Genomic DNA, 17,592 nt, shown 5'->3' with positions numbered 1-17,592 from the left:
GTTTTGGAGGTCCACCAGGAAAGCCTGGGTGATGGCAGCAATCTTCCTGGACTGGTTCCATAATTGTTTCGTCGTTCAAGGAGTAACCTTTGCTTTCTTTGCGTTCAAGGAGTAACCTTTGCGTTCGTAAAAAAAACTTTGCGTTCAAGGTTCTACCAAGGAGACATGCTGAATGGAGAAGGTGGATCAGACTCGGCAATGGTAGCTAGAGTGAGATGGTAGCAGCATACACCATGGAAGACGTTTCGGGAACTGAGTGGCGTGCTGACCAGGAGGGGAGTGTTGTTGAAGCTGAAGGGAAAGGTGTATGCTGCATATGTGAGAAGTGTTATGATTTATGGGAGCAAGACATGGGTAATGAACGTAGAGCAGCAACAAAGGCTGGAAAGAGTGGAAATGCAAATGGTTCGGTGGATTTGTGGAGTATCGTTGAGAGAGAGGAAGACAAATGATGAATTGCGAAAGATGATGGGAATAGAGCCTGTGATGGATGCTGTGAAGAGAAACAGGTTGAGATGGTTTGGTCATGTGTTGAGAAAGGATGAAAATGACTGGTTGAGAAGAGTGATGGAAATGAATGTAGGAGGAAGTAGAGGACGGGGAAGACCGAGAAAGACTTGGCTAAAGGTGGTGGAAGAATAAATGCGGGCAAGGGTGGGGGGTCAACAAGGAGAGATGTACAAAATAGTGCAAAATGGAGAAGATTTTCATGGGACCCGAGAGGCTAACCCCCGCTCGAGCAGGGAAAATGGCCTTAAAATGCCTGTTGTTCAGGTGGAGAGGTACATGGAAGAAAAAAAAAGCTCTGTGTTCAAGGTTCTTTTGCTCATGGACAATGCTCCTGGCCACCCCCCACACCTGGACGTGTCTCACTCGAATGTCGAGGTGACCTTCTTGCCGCCCAACACCACCTCCCTCATCCAGCCACTCGACCAAGGTGTGATTTCAACATTTAAAACGTATTTCACCCGTCGCACCTTTCGCCGCATTTTGGATGCGATCGGGTTGCATGGTGTTTGGATGGAGTTTGGGTGATGGAGTTTGGAGATGGATGCATTTGCATGGAGCTTGGAGGGCTCACCGTCAGGCAGTGTTGGAAGGAATTCAACATTGCCCATAGCATCAGCACCATCATGGAGTCGCTGGATGAGGTGAGAGCCTACACCATCAATGCGTGCTGGCATAACCTGTGGCCATAGGAAGTCAAAAACTTTACTGGCTTTCCTGATAACATGGAGAGGCATGAAATTGTCAAGCTGGCACGGCAAGTGGGAGGGGAATGCTTTGGTGACATGCAGCCTGAGGAGTTTGAGGATCTCATTGTCTCGCATGGCAAAGACCTCACCGAGGAGGAGTTGGAGGCCATGGCCATTGTACCGGTTTCTGAGGAAGAGGAGGCAGGCAGTGATGAGGAAGAGATGCCGAGGTCCAACCTCACATAGTAGGGTCAATATACGAAAAAAACTCACGTAACCCCCAAACAATTGATACAAAAGGTTTTTCAATGGATTCTGGTACCATTGGGCATGCTAAATAACATACTAAAAATCTAGTAACATCTGACTTCCGGAAAGGGGTCATTTTCAAGATGGCGTCCAAGATGGCCGCCGGGAGATTAAAATGGCCATATCTCAATTATTATTAAACCTAGAAAGGTGGTTTTGGTGTCTAACCCTAAGTTTTAGGGCCCAAGGAATCCAATTGAATCAATAAAATTACCATCAAAGTTCTGTACCCGATGCTCCCCCTTCCTCCTCATTAACGGTATGGACCTCAAACATCCGGGGCCTTCGCTCAAACTTGACTGATCTCTCCATACAGGTTGCTTCTGACAAACCAGATGTGATCTGCTTAACAGAAACTTTCCTCATTCATGATGTCTCTGATGCCTTGGTATCTCTCCCAGGTTATTCCCTCCTCCGGTATGATAGACATGAGCCTCGTCCTGGAGGTGGGGTTGCTATCTTTATAAAAAAACTCTCTTCCTCACTCGCCCTCCACTGCCCTCTCTCCACCTCACCCCCAGGAATACCTTTGGCTACGGCTTCCCCTTCGCTCCCACCTTTTGTTCATATGTGTGTTGTACCGTCCACCAAACAGTGATGACTCCATCTACATCTCGCTGTCTGAGAATATGGACCAACTTCTATCTACCCATCCCAACTCTCTCTTCCTCATATGTGGTGATTTCAATTGTCACCATGCCAGTTGGCTGGGTGTGGGTACCTCTCTCACCAGCCATGACTCTTCAGCAAACGACTTCTGCAACTCACTGGGACTGACACAATCTGTCAATTTCCCAACCCGGATCTCAGTCAACGGAGCATCTTCTCTTCTGGACTTGGTTATGACTAACTTCCCTGAAAATGTCTGCTGCTCTTCTTCTGCTCCAATCGGCTCATCTGATCATGTGCTTGTCAAAGTGGACATCTCTCTGACCATTCTCAGAGAGCCTCCTCAGCATCGACGATTCTGGCATTTCACTCAGGCCAACTGGCACGGTCTTCAAGCAGCCATCAATCATCTGGACTGGTCTCCCATCTCTACCGCCTCTGACATCAACTCATCCTGGGAATTATTTCAAAGTAAATTGCTCTATCTCATGCACAGATTTATCCCATCTCGTCTTCAGTTGTCATACCCTTCCTCCCGTCCATGGTACACGGAATCTTGTGGTAAGGCTGTTGCCCTGAAACAACTTGCTTTCGTCTCCTGGAAAGCAAATCCAACGGAAGGAAATCTCATTTCCTTTCACAAAGCCTGAAACAAGTGTGTGTCCACCCTCAGGAGAGCCAGGAAACAATATCTCACCGTTCTCAAGGCCGAACTCTCTTATCTGTCTCCCTCTTCCAAACCCTGGTGGCGTCTGGTCAAATCTGTTTCTGGTGTTTGTTCCCCCTCCATCCCCTCCCTCACCTCAAACGGCTTAACGGCTGACTCCGCACGTGAAAAAGCTGAATGCCTCAACTCTGTGTTTGCCTCTAAATCTTGTGTCCCAAACCCATCCCTCTCTGTACCCACCGTACCCAGTCGTACCCAGCTGCTCCTGGACTCCGTGTCCTTTCCTCCTGACAAGGTGGAAAAGTTTCTGTCAACCCTCGACTCTTATTCTGCAACTGGTCCTGATGGCATCAGCCCACGGGTCCTAAAATCATGTTCTTCCGCTCTTTCACTCCCTTTCTGTTCTCTTCACCCTCTCTTTTGCTCAAGGTCATCTGCCATCTGCTTGGAAATCAGCCAACAATACTGCTTTGCACAAAAAAGGTGCAAAAACAGATCCTAGCAACTACAGACCAATCAGCCTTCTCCCAATTATCAGCAAAGTCATGCAATCCATCATTGCTTCAGATATGAAATCTTTCCTCTTCTCCAACGGCTTGATCTCTGATCATCAATTTGGTTTCAGACCTGGTCACTCGACTCTGGACATGCTGCTTCTGCTTTCTCAACAATGGATGGAGGTCCTCAACGCCAAACAGGAAATTAGAGCTGTCTCCCTTGACATTTCACGTGCCTTCGATACGGTCTGGCACCCTGCTCTGCTCACCAAACCCTCCTCCTTTGGTATCCATGGAAATCTCCACGCATGGCTGGCGGACTTCCTCTCTGGTCGTAGTCAACGTGTGGCCCTGAATGGGGTTCTCTCATCTCCTCTTCCTGTTCAGGCTGGAGTTCCCCAAGGTAGTGTTCTGGGCCCTGTGCTTTTTCTGGTCTTCATCAATGATCTCTCTGACTCTCTTGAAAATCCTCTCTATCTCTTTGCTGACGACTCCACTCTCTGTCACTCCATTCCTCATCCCTCAGATTGGCAGTCTGCAGCCTCCTCACTCTCTGCAGACCTGGACAAAATCACAGACTGGGCAAACAAATGGAACATGTCTTTCAATCCTGATAAATCTCACACTCTTACGATGTCACTCCGGAAAGACTGACTGGACAACCCTCCCATCCACTTTCTGAAAAATCCTCTCCAAGAAGTTCTGTCACTCAAGCTTTTGGGTCTCACTATTTGCCATGATCTTTCCTGGGAAAACCACATTTCAAATCTGGCCTCCAAAGCCAGTCGCCGACTGGGTATCATCGGTCGTGCGAAGTCCTTCCTTGGCACACCTGAGCTCCTCACCACATACAAGGCTTTCATCCGCAGCTCTATGGAATACTGCTCTCCCCTCTGGTCTGGTGCTCCTGCCCCACAGCTAGCTCGTCTTCACGCTGTTGAAACCAAAGCGTACAGAATCATTGGAATCTCCCGCGATGAAGCTAACTCCAAGGGCCTTTCACTCACTCACTGCAGGCAGGTTGGTGGTCTTTCCATCTTCTACCGACTCCTCTCTGGCCTTGCCCCCGAGCTCTCTCTGGGCTCTGTCCCCCAAATATTCCTACAGGTCGCACAAGATCTGCCTGCAACCCTCTTATGGTTAAACTGCCAAAATCAAGACTTTCTGCTCACCTTCACTCCTTCATTCCTCTTTTCTCCCGCCTCTGGAACAAACTCCCTCACTCTTCAATCCCACTCCACCCTCCAGGTCTTTAAAACAGCTGTTCACCACCATATCTTATCCTCCCCCATCCAAAACCTTGATCTTTTCTACCCCCGCTAATTTCGGTCCCCTTGTGTTTTATACCTCTCCCCCCCCCCCCCCCCCCCCTTCCCATGCCTCCTCCCCCCAAGCCCTCTCCCTCCCACACTTCTCCCCTGCTCTCAAATGTTGTGGTTGTGTGCTTCCCCTTCTCTCCCCATCTTGTCTTCCGCTCCCTCTTTTTGTATATTTTGTTTGTCTGGTTGTTTTGTTTGTGAAATAAATGTTAGGTCTTTCACGAGCCTCGATTCAGTATACAAAAAAAAAAGTTAATTATTTATTGACATGTCCAAGATGGCATCCCAAGGTGACATCCTGATCCACTAAAATGGCTCTGTCGAATAGTAATCAACCTAGAGAGATTTTTTCAGTGAGTATACCTAGGTTTAAGGCACCCAGGAAATCATCAAAATTACTTAAATAAGCACAAAGTAATCAAGTAATCCAGTAAGCCAGGTTTACCAGCCCATTAGGCATTTGTTGTCTTTTTCAGTTCGTCGCTATTCATCGTCATCCTCCGACTCCTCTGGAAGAAACTTGTTATGTGGATTGTCACATTCTTCAAGTTGGCACGGTCCACAGGCAGTAGTACATGGTAGTCCATATCGTTTACAAGAGCAGTGGAGTGTCTTGCAGGCAGTGGAGCAGTTACAATGAATGACCTTCAAGAAACTGTCTGGAGCATTACAAGTGTACATTTCTTTTGGAAATGTCTAAAAAATATGGATTTTGTTTATGCATACATGTACCAAATAATATATTTATTCCTTTTGAGATGAAAATAAATTGTTTGTCAGATTTTTCAGTCCCCCCCCCCCCCACCCCCCTCCCCAATATAAAATAGTCTGTCCCTTGCCATAACCTCTCAAGCTTTGTACAAACCTTTGTCTGTAATGATCACTGAATACTGTGGACTGGAGTCACAGGTGGCAGTGGTGTAGACACATTACACTCTTATCTCCAATCTGAAACACACACTTGGTTCATTAGCTGGTGAGTCGGAGGATGACGATGAATAGCGACTAACTGTGTAAGACAACAAATGCCTAATGGGCTGGTAAACCTGGCTTACTGGATTACCTGATTACTTTGTGCTTATTTAAGTAATTTTGATGATTTCCTGGGTGCCTTAAACCTAGGTATACACACTGAAAATATCTCTCTAAGTTGACTACTATTCGACAGAGCCATTTTAGTGGATCAGGATGTCACCTTGGGATGCCATCTTGAACTTGTCAATAAATAATTAACTGATGGTAATTTTATTGATTCAATTGGATTCCCTGGGCCCTAAAACCTAGGGTTAGACACCAAAACCACCTTTCTAGGTTGAATAATAATTGAGATATGGCCATTTTAAGCTCCCGGCGGCCATCTTGGACGCCATCTTGAAAATAACCCCTTTCCGGAATGTAAGATGTTACTAGATTTTTAGTATGTTATTTAGCATGCCCAATGGTACCAGAATCCATTGAAAAACCTTTTGTATCAATTTTTTTGGGGTTCAACCATATATTGACCCCTCTAACAATCCAGTTCCTGGGCGAGGTGCTGCAGGACAGCCTGGTGATTGTCGACAGGTTGGAAGACGCTGACCCAGTCATGGAGAGGTACCTCAAGTTTAAGAGGGGCTTGGATGATTTGTTTCTCTCCTCGAAAGAGCTGCATCGAAACCTGCACCAATCTGCCAGGCAGCTCTCCATTATCCATTTCTTTCACCCTGCTCTCTCCACATCAAGACCATCAGCATCCTCTCCTGCCACCCTCTCAGTGTCCTTACCAACACCCTCATCTGCTCCTTCTCCTGCCTCTCCCTCAGTGCAAGACATTGCAGGACTATCATTTGAGTCATCCTGAGTGTTCAAGGAATTCATGGGATTTTAATTCATCACCATCATCATCATTACCATTTGAAAAGTTGCGTGTGTTGGTAAAGTAAAAATTGAAACGGTACATGATGGTGTTGGGGATTTTTTGTTTCACAGTGCAGTATGGTTATGCTGGTTAAGCACTTTTCACCCCTCAGCCCAAATTGGGCTAAGGGGTATTGTCATCACGGGCGTCGTTCGTGCGGGCGTCGTCAACTTTTGGTTTCCGTCAATTTAAAGGAGAACGGCTTGTCCGATTAAATCCATTTTTGCCGTGTGTGTTGGGGTTGAGTAGAGGAAGGTTCCTTTCGAAAATGGGCGCGCTGCGATTTTCAATATGGCCGCCACGGCAGCCATCTTGAAATTGGTTTCCGTCAATTTCGAGCAGAACGGCTTGTCCGATTAAATCCATTTTTGCAGTGTGTGTTGGGGTTGAGTAGTGGAATGTTCATGGGCGCGCTGCGATTTTCAATATGGCCACCACGGCAGCCATCTTGAAATTGGTTTCCGTCAATTTCAAGCAGAATGGCTTGTCCGATTAAATAAATGTTTGCAGTGTGTGTTGGGGTTGAGTAGAGGAAGGTTCATTTCGAAAATGGGTGTGCTGTGATTTTCTATACTAGGGCATGCCCGTACTATATATATATCTAAAATTATATCCCCCCCCCTCTATTTACATGAAATGGTTTGGTCCATGAAATGTTTTGGTCCATTCGCAACGCCAAAGCGAACGGCGAACGCTTTACATGAAATGGTTTGGTCCATGAAATGTTTTGGTCCATTCGCAACGCCAAAGCGAACGGCGAACGGCTTGCGAGTACAGTGACAATCCCCCCCCCCTCTATTTACATGAAATGGTTTTAATTAGTTTTAAAACATAGTTTAACGCCAACATATGGCATGCCCGTACCCGTACTATCCGTAATGGCGCACGCTCTCACAGGAGCTCCGGAAGGTCGCATATCGCAGGAAAGCGAAAGAATCGCAAATTAGTTTTAATTAGTTTTAAAACATAGTTTAACGCCAACATAGCGCCAACATAGTTTGCCGACGGGAAATAAATGAATACGCTCTCAAATGTGCCATCCGAGGCAGAGTCTGTTCGCCACGTTCGGCACACGTGATAGCTCGCTGCTCTCTGATTGGTTGAATCGTTTTTTGGACATAGCTCGGTAACTACTTCTGCGATTAATTTAAAACCTTGAAAAGGCACATCCTCGGGTCCCCAGCAATATACCTGGCAAGTTTCAAGTATATCGGACCGGTAGTTGTCGAGAAACAGCGGTCACAGACAAACATACAAACATACAAACAAACATACACACAGAGATTAGTGGAATTATAGATAGATGGCCGCCACGGCAGCCATCTTGAAATTGCTTTCCACCATGCATGGGCTGAGGGGTTATGCCCGCTTTGTGGTGCTATTTATAATAAACTGTAAGTGCATTCCTTCAATAAATTGGAAATGGTACATGGTGTTGTCGTTTTTCTAAAATTTGTAAGCATTTTCTAATGGAACTATAATCATGTGCATTTGCGGTTGAAAACATTTTAAACTAAAAAATTTCCACTATGAAACAGGAACCGCCGGGAACCTATAAACTATCCCGCTTTTCCCCATTGATACAATGCCGCGGCATACATTCGCAGGATTTTCATCGACCTTCGTGGTTTATCGTCGACATTCGTGTGATTTGCCTCGCCATTTGCCGGATTATCGCTGAAATGTGTGGGTTTTGTCTCGCCATTTCCGGAACTTATCAACCTTGGTGGATTATCATTGACATTCTCGAGATTTGCCTCACCATTCGCGAATTTTGCCTCGCCATTCACGGTTTGTTCCTCTGTATTCGCGGATTATCATGACTCAGGAACCAATCCCCCCTTTTTCCATTGAAACAATGTTCCATCATTTGCGGTTTTGCAATTCGCGGCATTTCCCAGGAACGTATCCCCCGTAAATAGCGGGGTCCGATGGTATATCGTTTTTGGTCGCATCTCTCAATGGTGAAGAATCACTTAAAAATTCTCGTATCTGGTTCCAGATCTTCACCAAAATCTAACCAATTTGTCCTCGTCACTCACCCAACCTGTCCACCAATTTTTTTTTTTACTGAATCCGACCATAACCTTCTGAGATATCCTGCTCACAGAAAAACAAACAGACAGGGTTGAAAACATAACCTCTGTTCACCTTCAGTGGTGGAGGTAATAATGTTATCATAACAATAGTTAGAACGTGAGGAGTTGAAGCAGTGTTTTTTTTTTAACCAGAGTAATTAGTATGCAGAATGATTTGGTTTGAAGGGAAGTGGATGCAAGTACAATCGACCATTTCAAGAGAGATTCATGCATATATTCTCTGCCAGTCTGCCTATCCCCTATCTTTACGTTGAGGGACGGGCTTAAAAATCAAATCGCCGCCATTTTGATCGCTCTATGTAGGTCTCATGCATCATTGGTATTTTTTGTAAGGCTTGCGCTTTCTGCCACTCTCACGACTTCATCTTAACTCTAATTTGACATAAGAGTTCATTTTTCATTGTCGCTAAGGTGGTTTAAGACTTGGTTGCAGCAAAATGGGGGGGGGGGGGGGGAAATCGAATGAATAATGGTGTTTTTCGACAAAAAAATGCAATTTAATGGCCGTTTTGAATGTATCTGGTCAGACGCAATGCAGAGAGTGGGAGAGAGGGGTAGGAAGGAATTGGGTAGGGATGGAGGGGGAAGAGTTGAGGTCTTGAAGTCGCAATTTAAATTGTGTGCAATCTCCATGGGTGCTTGCGAGGGAGTTAGTTGTGTATTATGAGTTAGTAAAAGTACAACGACTGGAAACAGTGGTTAGGAATCGTACTGCAGTGTAATTATATCTTTTTTCATACTCCCAGTGTATATATAAAGAGTTTATGTCAGGCAAGTTAATTATTTTCCAACTATATAACTAAACAACACTTTGAAAAACTTTGTATGCAATAAATTGACCATGTGGCAAAAGGCAGTAAACAATATTTATTAATAAGGTTTGGCTTAAGCAATTTTTAATTTGTAAAGTGAAGTGTATTCGATGCTTTCAAGTTAAAAAATTAACGACAGAAGTAAGTCAGTCAAGACAGGTTTGGTGTGCAGTGTTCACTATGCAGTGTGTTACCTATGCAAACGTTCGTTGCTTTCATGAAATGGTCTGAGTACTGTCGAACTGTATTACTTTTGAAAACTTGGGTTTGACTGGGGGGGGGGGGGGGGCAGAAGTGAGAGGAGGGATCGGTAGATGACTTTTGAGGAGAACTTGGGGTTGACTGGGGGGAGGGGGAGGGGAAGGGGGTAGATGACTTTTGAGGACTTGGGGTTGGCGGGGTTGATTCCAATCAAGAAAGAGCTTTCACAATCACATTTCGCAAAGACAATATTATGATCACATGACATCTGTTCTTTGCATAATATTGTTGAAGTCCAATTTTACATTACGTGGATTATATTCTTGAATTTGTAATTGAAATTTTACATAAGTAATACATACTAGCAAGCACTCCCGCTCTAAGGGCCTATAAATCCGAGTACCCTTTTCAGCCCACGTTCGGTGGGCAAAGTGCTGCAGCACTGTCTTGGAAATGCACTTTATAACTTTTGTCATTTTTGCAAGAATTTTTTATCAATCACAACATATTACACTCCATATTACAAGATAAAAGAAGATGATTTGTAATACCGGTATAGTACCACCAAAAGTAGCTCTATTTCTGCCACGTGTTAATTTTGGAGTTTGAGTGACATCCACATTTGCTCCATTATAGGAAGACACTCGAGGGCCCCACTGCCCTTCAGGTGGGAGTACTCTTCTCGGTTTGCTAGAACTCGGGCCGGAGTATGTGCACTGGACTAAGGCTAAAGTGCGTGCTTATCTGCTAGCCTTTGGTGGCCACTTAAGGCCAGTGTCGGGATTGGAACCAGAAGTATAACCGGGTTTGGAACCACTACCGAGGCCCAATAATGGTTAAATGTCAATTTTGTAGTTTCGGTGACATCCAGCTTTGCTCCGATACAGTAAGATAATTGTGAGGGTGCCTAAATTAATGAATGAAAATGGCTGAGGGAAATAGGTAGGTACAGTCACGTGAAAAAGTAAGTACACCCCATGTAAAGTTTTGACTTTTTCAACATATTTCAACATAGTTATTTGATCTTCATTTTAACAATATTGATAGATAAAGGTGATATAATATAACAAATATCATGAAACATTTACATTTTGTAGTCCATTGTATAATTTAATTAAACATAAATGCAAATTTCGCATGTGGAAAAAGTATGTACACCCTTGGCTCTAATAGGTGGTATTGCCCCCTTTGGCAGAAACAACCTCAAGTAGGCGTTTCTTATAACTGTCTACCAGTCTCTGACATCGACTGGGAGAAATTTTTGCCCACCCCTCCATGGAGAATTCTTTCAGCTGTGCGATGTTTGAGGGGTTTCTTGCATGCACAGCTCATTTCAAATCCCCCCACAACATCTCAATGGGATTTAGATCCGGGCTTTGACTTGGCCATTCCAGAACCCTCCATTTCTTTCTTTTCAGCTATTCCTTGGTGGATTTACTGGTATGTTTAGGGTCATTGCCATGTTGCAAGGTCCACCTTCGGTTGAGCTTCAGCTTTCCGACAGATGGCCTCACATTATCCTCAAGCACCCTCTGGTACAATGAAGAATTCATCGTGGATTCCACGATGGTGAGCTGCCCAGGCCCTGATGCAGCAAAGCTGCCCCAAACCATAATATTTCCACCACCATGCTTTACAGTTGGTATCAGGTTCTTGGGGTCAAATGCTATCTTTGGTTTTCGCCAAACATGTCTTCTGGTACTGTGGCCAAATAGCTCTACCTTTGACTCATCTGTCCAGAGCACATTGTTCCAAAAGTGCTGGTCTTTGCCTTGGTGTACATTGGCAAACTTTAGTCTTGCCCTGATGTTCTTTCTGGACAGCAAAGGTTTCCTCCTGGCACACCTCCAATGTAGATTAAATTTGTGCAGCCTCTTTCTAATGGTAGACTCGTGCACTTTGACATCAACAGTGGCAAGAGCTACCTGTCGGTCCCGTGATGACATTCTGGGGTTCTTAGAGACTTCTTTCAGCATATTGCGGTCTGCTCTCGGGCTGAACTTGCTGGAGCGGCCTGGCCTGAACAAGTTGGCAGTTGTTTGGAATCTTCTGCACTTGGAGATGATCTTCCGGACAGTCGAATGATTGATTTCAAATTGTTTGGAGATCTTTTTAAATCCCTTCCCAGACTCGTAGGCATCTTTAACCTTCTTTCTGAAGGCCTCAGAGAGCTCTTTTGATCTAGGCATGGTGACGCCGCACACTTCAACAACAAAGAGCAAACCAAACCAAATGTCTGAGGTTTAAATAAGACAGGTTCCTCCAAGATCCTCTCTGACGATGTTCTAATCATTTGCACCTGAGCTGGTGCACCTGATTCAAATTTTAGGTATTTGAAGTAGTGATAAATGTCGGGGTGTACTTACTTTTTCCACATGCGAAGTTTGCATTTATGTTTATTTAAATAATACAATGGACTACAAAATGTAAATGTTTCATGATATTTGTTATATTATATCACCTTTATCTGTCAATATTGTTGAAATGAAGATCAAATAGCTGTATGTTGAAATATGTTGAAAAAGTCAAAACTTTACATGGGGTGCACTTACTTTTTCACGTGACTGTAAATTAATGGATGGAGGGGAGCCAGATTGTTATAAAATGGTGTGATTGCATATTGCTTATATGCCTATTTGAGTTTCATAGAAAATAATTCAGATTGTATTACACAATTTGCCTTCGTGAAACAAAGTGTATTACTCATGTGGAGACATCAGGTAGGCTAGATGGGCAGAGCTTCCATTTAAAAAAAAATCTTCTCTCTTTGTACATCCTTGTATAACATCTCTGGAGAGGAATTGTTTAAATTTAAGAGAAATGGTAAACAATAATAAAACACCATGTGCCAAAAATTATATAATCTCAGTTAAACTTTAATCCTAGACAAAAACATTAACTTAAGAAAACATTGAGAAATTGCAGCTCACATTTCATCGACCTCAATTGGTTCAGATGTATCCATATCCTCAGGTTAATTGGAAGGAAGTGGGAAGAAAGCCATGATATCCTCCAGAACACCCCCGCTCTAGGAGGGAAAATGGCCTTAAAATGCCTGTTGTATATCCTCCAGCACTGAGCACAGGAAAAAAAAAAAAACTTTTTTGTCAAGGCAACGTTTTTTTTAAATTAAAATATACTTTCCTAAACTTTCCCTGTGTCTTGCAGGCACGACGAGGTAAAAATGTGTGTGCCATCCCAAAGATGAACAATAAGCAGGCTGTCCAGTCTCCCAGCATTAGTGGGTGGACATTAAATATTGTTGTGTCTGCCGATAAATACCGGCCTCGGGCAAATGACCGATCGAGCTTACCTCCGAGGCGCTCCGAGGAGTTATTTATACGCGCGAGGGTGTAGTGGAGGGCAGCAACCGCTTACCTGGATGGTCGGACGCGAAGCGGGTTTTCCGAACCACCAACAAATAAACGGGACAGGACAAGGAATGAAAGTTCAACAAATAACGGGTTAAATAAAAGAAATGCCAGGGAACAAGAAATGTGCAGGACTAAAATTCCTATTTGGGGTGCCCCCACACAGACTCGTAAAACGGACAAGGGAGATATCAAAACGAAAGTGAAAATGTGTTTGTGTGGTGCATTTCCCTGCACTCGGTGGTCTCCTCAAGCGGTCCCCATCCCCGTCGGCGTCGCACGGGTCCCTGCTCCGTGTGTGGGAAACAGGCCCTCTGCGCGAAGTTCGTTCACTCCAGCCGCCAAACGTGAAGCGAGCACGCCCTTGTTCCGTCCTCGTCCCACGCTCCACAAAGCACCGAGGTCTCTCAGGCGCAAACAGACATCACGAAGCCAGCACCAACGAATCAGGGAAAAGATGCGTCCACTCCTCCACGCAGCCAGAAACAGAGCAAGCGTGCGAATCCACCGCCAAGAGCAAGCTCGAAATGCTACCGCACGCAGAGGACCCAGCACAAGAAAATACAAGCGTTATGCCTAGGTCCCCCGTCGGTGAAGTGATGCGAGTTGAGAAAGGGGAAGACGCAGGCGGCCATCTTGGATTTTAACGTGGCGACCCAATTTTCAATAGGGTTCTTCCTTATGCATAGATACACGCACACACCAGATCAGACGTTAGTAGTTCGTTTATTTTTCAAGATATTTTGCTCACAAGGTTCAGACATATATATATAGTGACGGCCATCTTGGATTTTGACGTGGCGACCCAATTTTCAATAGCGTTCTTCCTTATGCCTAGATACACCCACACACCAGATTAGAAGTTGGTACGTCGCTTATTTTTCAAGATATTCTGCTCACAAGGTTCAGACATACATGGCGGTGGCCATCTTGGATTTTGACGTGGCGACCCAATTTTCAATAGCATTCTTCCTTATGGGTAGATACACCGACACACCAGATTAGACGTTTGTAGTTCGTTTATTTTTCAAGATATTTCGCTCACAAAGTTCAGACATATATATATGGTGGCAGCCATCTTGGATTTTGACGTGGCGACCCAATTTTCAATAGCATTCTTCCTTATGGGTAGATACACCGACACACCAGATTAGACGTTAGTAGTTCGTTTATTTTTCAAGATATTCAGCTCACAAGGTTCAGACATACATGGCGGCGGCCATCTTGGGTTTTGACGTAGCGACCCAATTTTCAATAGCCTTCTTCCTTATGCCTAGATACAACCACACACCAGATTAGAAGTTGGTACTTCGCTTATTTTTCAAGATATTCAGCTCACAAGGTTCAGACATACATGACGGTGGCCATCTTGGATTTTGACGTGGCGACCCAATTTTCAATAGCGTTCTTCCTTATGCCTAGATACACCCACACACCAGATTAGAAGTTGGTACTTCGCTTATTTTTCAAGATATTCAGCTCACAGGATTCAGACATACATGGCGGTGGCCATCTTTGATTTTGACGTGGCGACCCAATTTTCAATAGGGTTCTTCCTTATGCCTAGATACACATACACACACACTAGATTAGAAGTTGGTACTTCGCTTATTTTTCAAGATATTCCTCTCACAAGGTTCAGACATACATGGCGTCAGACCTACATGGCGGCGGCCATCTTGGATTTTGACGTGGGTTGCACCCACACACCAAATTTGAATGCCGTCCTTCGCTTATGCACGCACGCACGGACAGAGGGGAAAACCATAGTCCCCCTTTCGCTCCGCGGTGCGAGGGGGGACAAAAATGGCGGTCCTCAGCTTTTTTCGTTCCCCGGTCTCGAACGTCAACCGATGACATCTGCGCGTGCTCCAATCAAAGAGCCCATCTCATCGCTCCATGGTACCGACCAAGCAGCACCCCTCGGGGCGGGACCGACGCCCCTCCTGTGCCCTTGCGATGACTCGGCTGGCGGCATCAGGGGCCTTGTTCAAACGTCTGAATTCAGTCAGTTTATTTAATGTCTATAATTAAGCACCGATTGCTTGGCTGGTAGTTTGTGTAGTGTAGCATCATAAGGAACAAGGGAAAAAATCACCAAGATCATTTACACACAGGGGATTTACCCTTCACCCCTAAGCTACATAACACAAGAGCCACCCTCCGTATGGCCACACGTCACACTTAATCCGAACACACGTCACACTTAATCCGTACACACGGAGCTGACTTAAGTTACAGGTTTCTTCTTCTTCATGACAGTCGGAGCACACTACCTAAACAATCCTACCTGGCCGAAGGTATTCCATTGCCGACCCCCCATAAACGTAACAATATCCAACAGTATCAACAACATCAACAAAAGTAACAACAGTATCATGCGCAAGATTGGAGGTCACGTCTTTTTGAAGCTGTCCATGCGCTCACACTTTCGAAGTTAAGTAATTTTTCACAATTGTGTTTTTGTCGAAACTGTATCTATCTTTCGGTGTGTGTACCTATAGTGTGTCTTTAGTAAGATTCTCGGTGTTAATTTTTCATACATGTATACAAAATCGCCGGTTAATTCGTGTCGCGTATTCTGAGGCCGAGTAGGCTCCCGTGTCCGACCTTGAGGCTTTGTTTTTCTCTCAGCGGTTCGTCGATTGCGCTGAAATTACTTCCATTCTCTGTTTTTGTCCCAGTCTTTCACCCCATACTTCCTTGTTCCAAATCTCAACTCAAAAAAAATATATATATATTTCCTTCTCTGTTCTTATTCGTTTATTCGTTGTTCTTATTTGTTCGTTTTGTTCTTCGATCACGTTGTTCGTGATCACGTTGTTAAAAATGTTTAAACTTTCCCCTGAAGAACTGTATTCTGTCGTATATTATAACACCTTTTTCTTCTTCTTCTATAAAAGGATGCTTTCGACTTGCTCACCAAATCTATTCATTCCAAAAAATAAAATTTCATCTCTTACAGTTCCTCTTTTCTACATTCCCAAAACTCGACTGCACTCCACCCCTCCTTCAGCGTCCTCAAACGTATTTTTGAATCGAAGGTCTCAAGAAACTCATTTTGCAATAATTGTTCGTTTCCCATTAATCGTACACTTTTCAAAATCCAATCTCACCCCTCCCCCCAAATCTTTCCCATCACCCCTTCCCTCCAAAACTTCCCCATCACCCCTCCACTCCAAAACTTCCCCATCACCCCTTCCCTCCAAATCTACCCCCTTGCACCTCCCCTCCAAATCTTCCCCATCACCCATCTCTTTCAAATATTCCTCCTTCCCCTCCCCTCCAAATCTTCCCCATCACCCATCCCTTTCAAATCTTCCCCCTTGCCCCTCCCCTCCAAATCTTCCCCATCACCCCTTCCCTCCAAAACGTCCCCATCACCCCTCCCCTCCAAAACTTCCTCATTACACCTCCCCTCCAAATCTTCCCCATCACCCATCTCTTTCAAATCTTCCCCCTTGCCCCTCACCTCCAAATCTTCCCCATCACCCATCCCTTTCAAATCTCCCCCCTTGCCCCTTCCCTCCTAAACTCCCCCCACACCCCTCCCCTCCGAGACTCTCCCTCGCTCCTCTCCTCCTAGACTCCCTTCTCTCCCCTCCTCCTCAAAACGTCCTCCCCGCTTCTTCCCCCTTCCAACTTTCACCTTCATCTACCCAAACCTTCTGCCTCACTTTTCCCCCTCCTCAAATAACACCTCACTGTGCCTCACCCAATCACCATCAAACCTTTTCTCCGCCCCCATTCTTCCCTTTCTCCAAGCTATTCTGAAATCTCTGACACACCTTCAACAGCTCTCCCTACCTCTTCCTCCTCTTCCACATCTTACCATACCCCTCCCACCCCCTGTTCTGTATCCGATGCTCCCCCTTCCTCTTCATTAACGGCATGGACCTCAAACATCCGGGGCCTTCGCTCAAACTTGACTGATCTCTCCATACAGGTTGCTTCTGACAAACCAGACGTGATCTGCTTAACAGAAACTTTCCTCCTTCATGATGTCTCTGATTCCTTGGTATCTCTCCCAGGTTACTCCCTCCTCCGGTATGATAGGCCTGAGCCGCGTCCTGGAGGTGGGGTTGCTATCTTTATAAAAAAAACTCTTCCTCACTCGCCCTGCACTGCCCTCTCTCCACCTCACCCCCAGGAATACCTTTGGCTACGGCTTCCCCTTCGCTCCCACCTTTTGTTCATATGTTTGTTGTACCGTCCACCAAACAGTGATGACTCCATCTACATCTCGCTGTCTGATAATATGGACCAACTTCTATGTACCCATCCCAACTCTCTCTCTTCCTCATATGTGGGGATTTCAATTGTCACCATGCTAGTTGGCTGGGTATGGGTACCTCTCACCAGCCATGGCTCTTCAGCAAAGGACTTCTGCGACTCACTGGGACTGACACAATCTGTCAATTTCCCGACCGGATCTCAGTCAACGGAGCATCTTCTCTTCTGGACTTGGTTATGACTAACTTCCCTGAAAATGTCTGCTGCTCTTCTTCTGCTCCAATCGGCTCATCTGATCATGTGCTTGTTAAAGTGGACATCTCTCTGACCATTCTCAGAAAGCCTCCTCAGCTTCGACGAGTCTGGCATTTCACTCAGGCCA

The 17,592-nt window shown here is 45.1% G+C and overlaps 1 protein-coding gene across 1 annotated transcript in view; it reads right to left on the bottom strand.

The window, feature by feature from the left end:
• LOC137425852 (schlafen family member 13) overlaps window positions 1-12,678 on the bottom strand; it is a 42,047-nt gene extending 29,369 nt beyond the window's left edge. Inside the window, exon 1 of the mRNA XM_078775221.1 lies at window positions 12,537-12,678. Coding sequence (XP_078631347.1) covers window positions 12,537-12,571 — 35 coding nt within the window. The 5' untranslated portion in view covers window positions 12,572-12,678. The remainder of the gene's footprint in view (window positions 1-12,536) is intronic.
• Window positions 12,679-17,592: the final 4,914 nt, after the last annotated feature.

Source organism: Myxine glutinosa, chromosome 4 (assembly GCF_964187855.1).
Source record: "Myxine glutinosa chromosome 4, kmMyxGlut1.1, whole genome shotgun sequence".
NCBI classification, from domain to species: domain Eukaryota; kingdom Metazoa; phylum Chordata; class Myxini; order Myxiniformes; family Myxinidae; genus Myxine; species Myxine glutinosa.
Note: the sequence above shows the minus strand (reverse complement) of the source record. Positions and strands in the feature narration are given on the sequence as shown.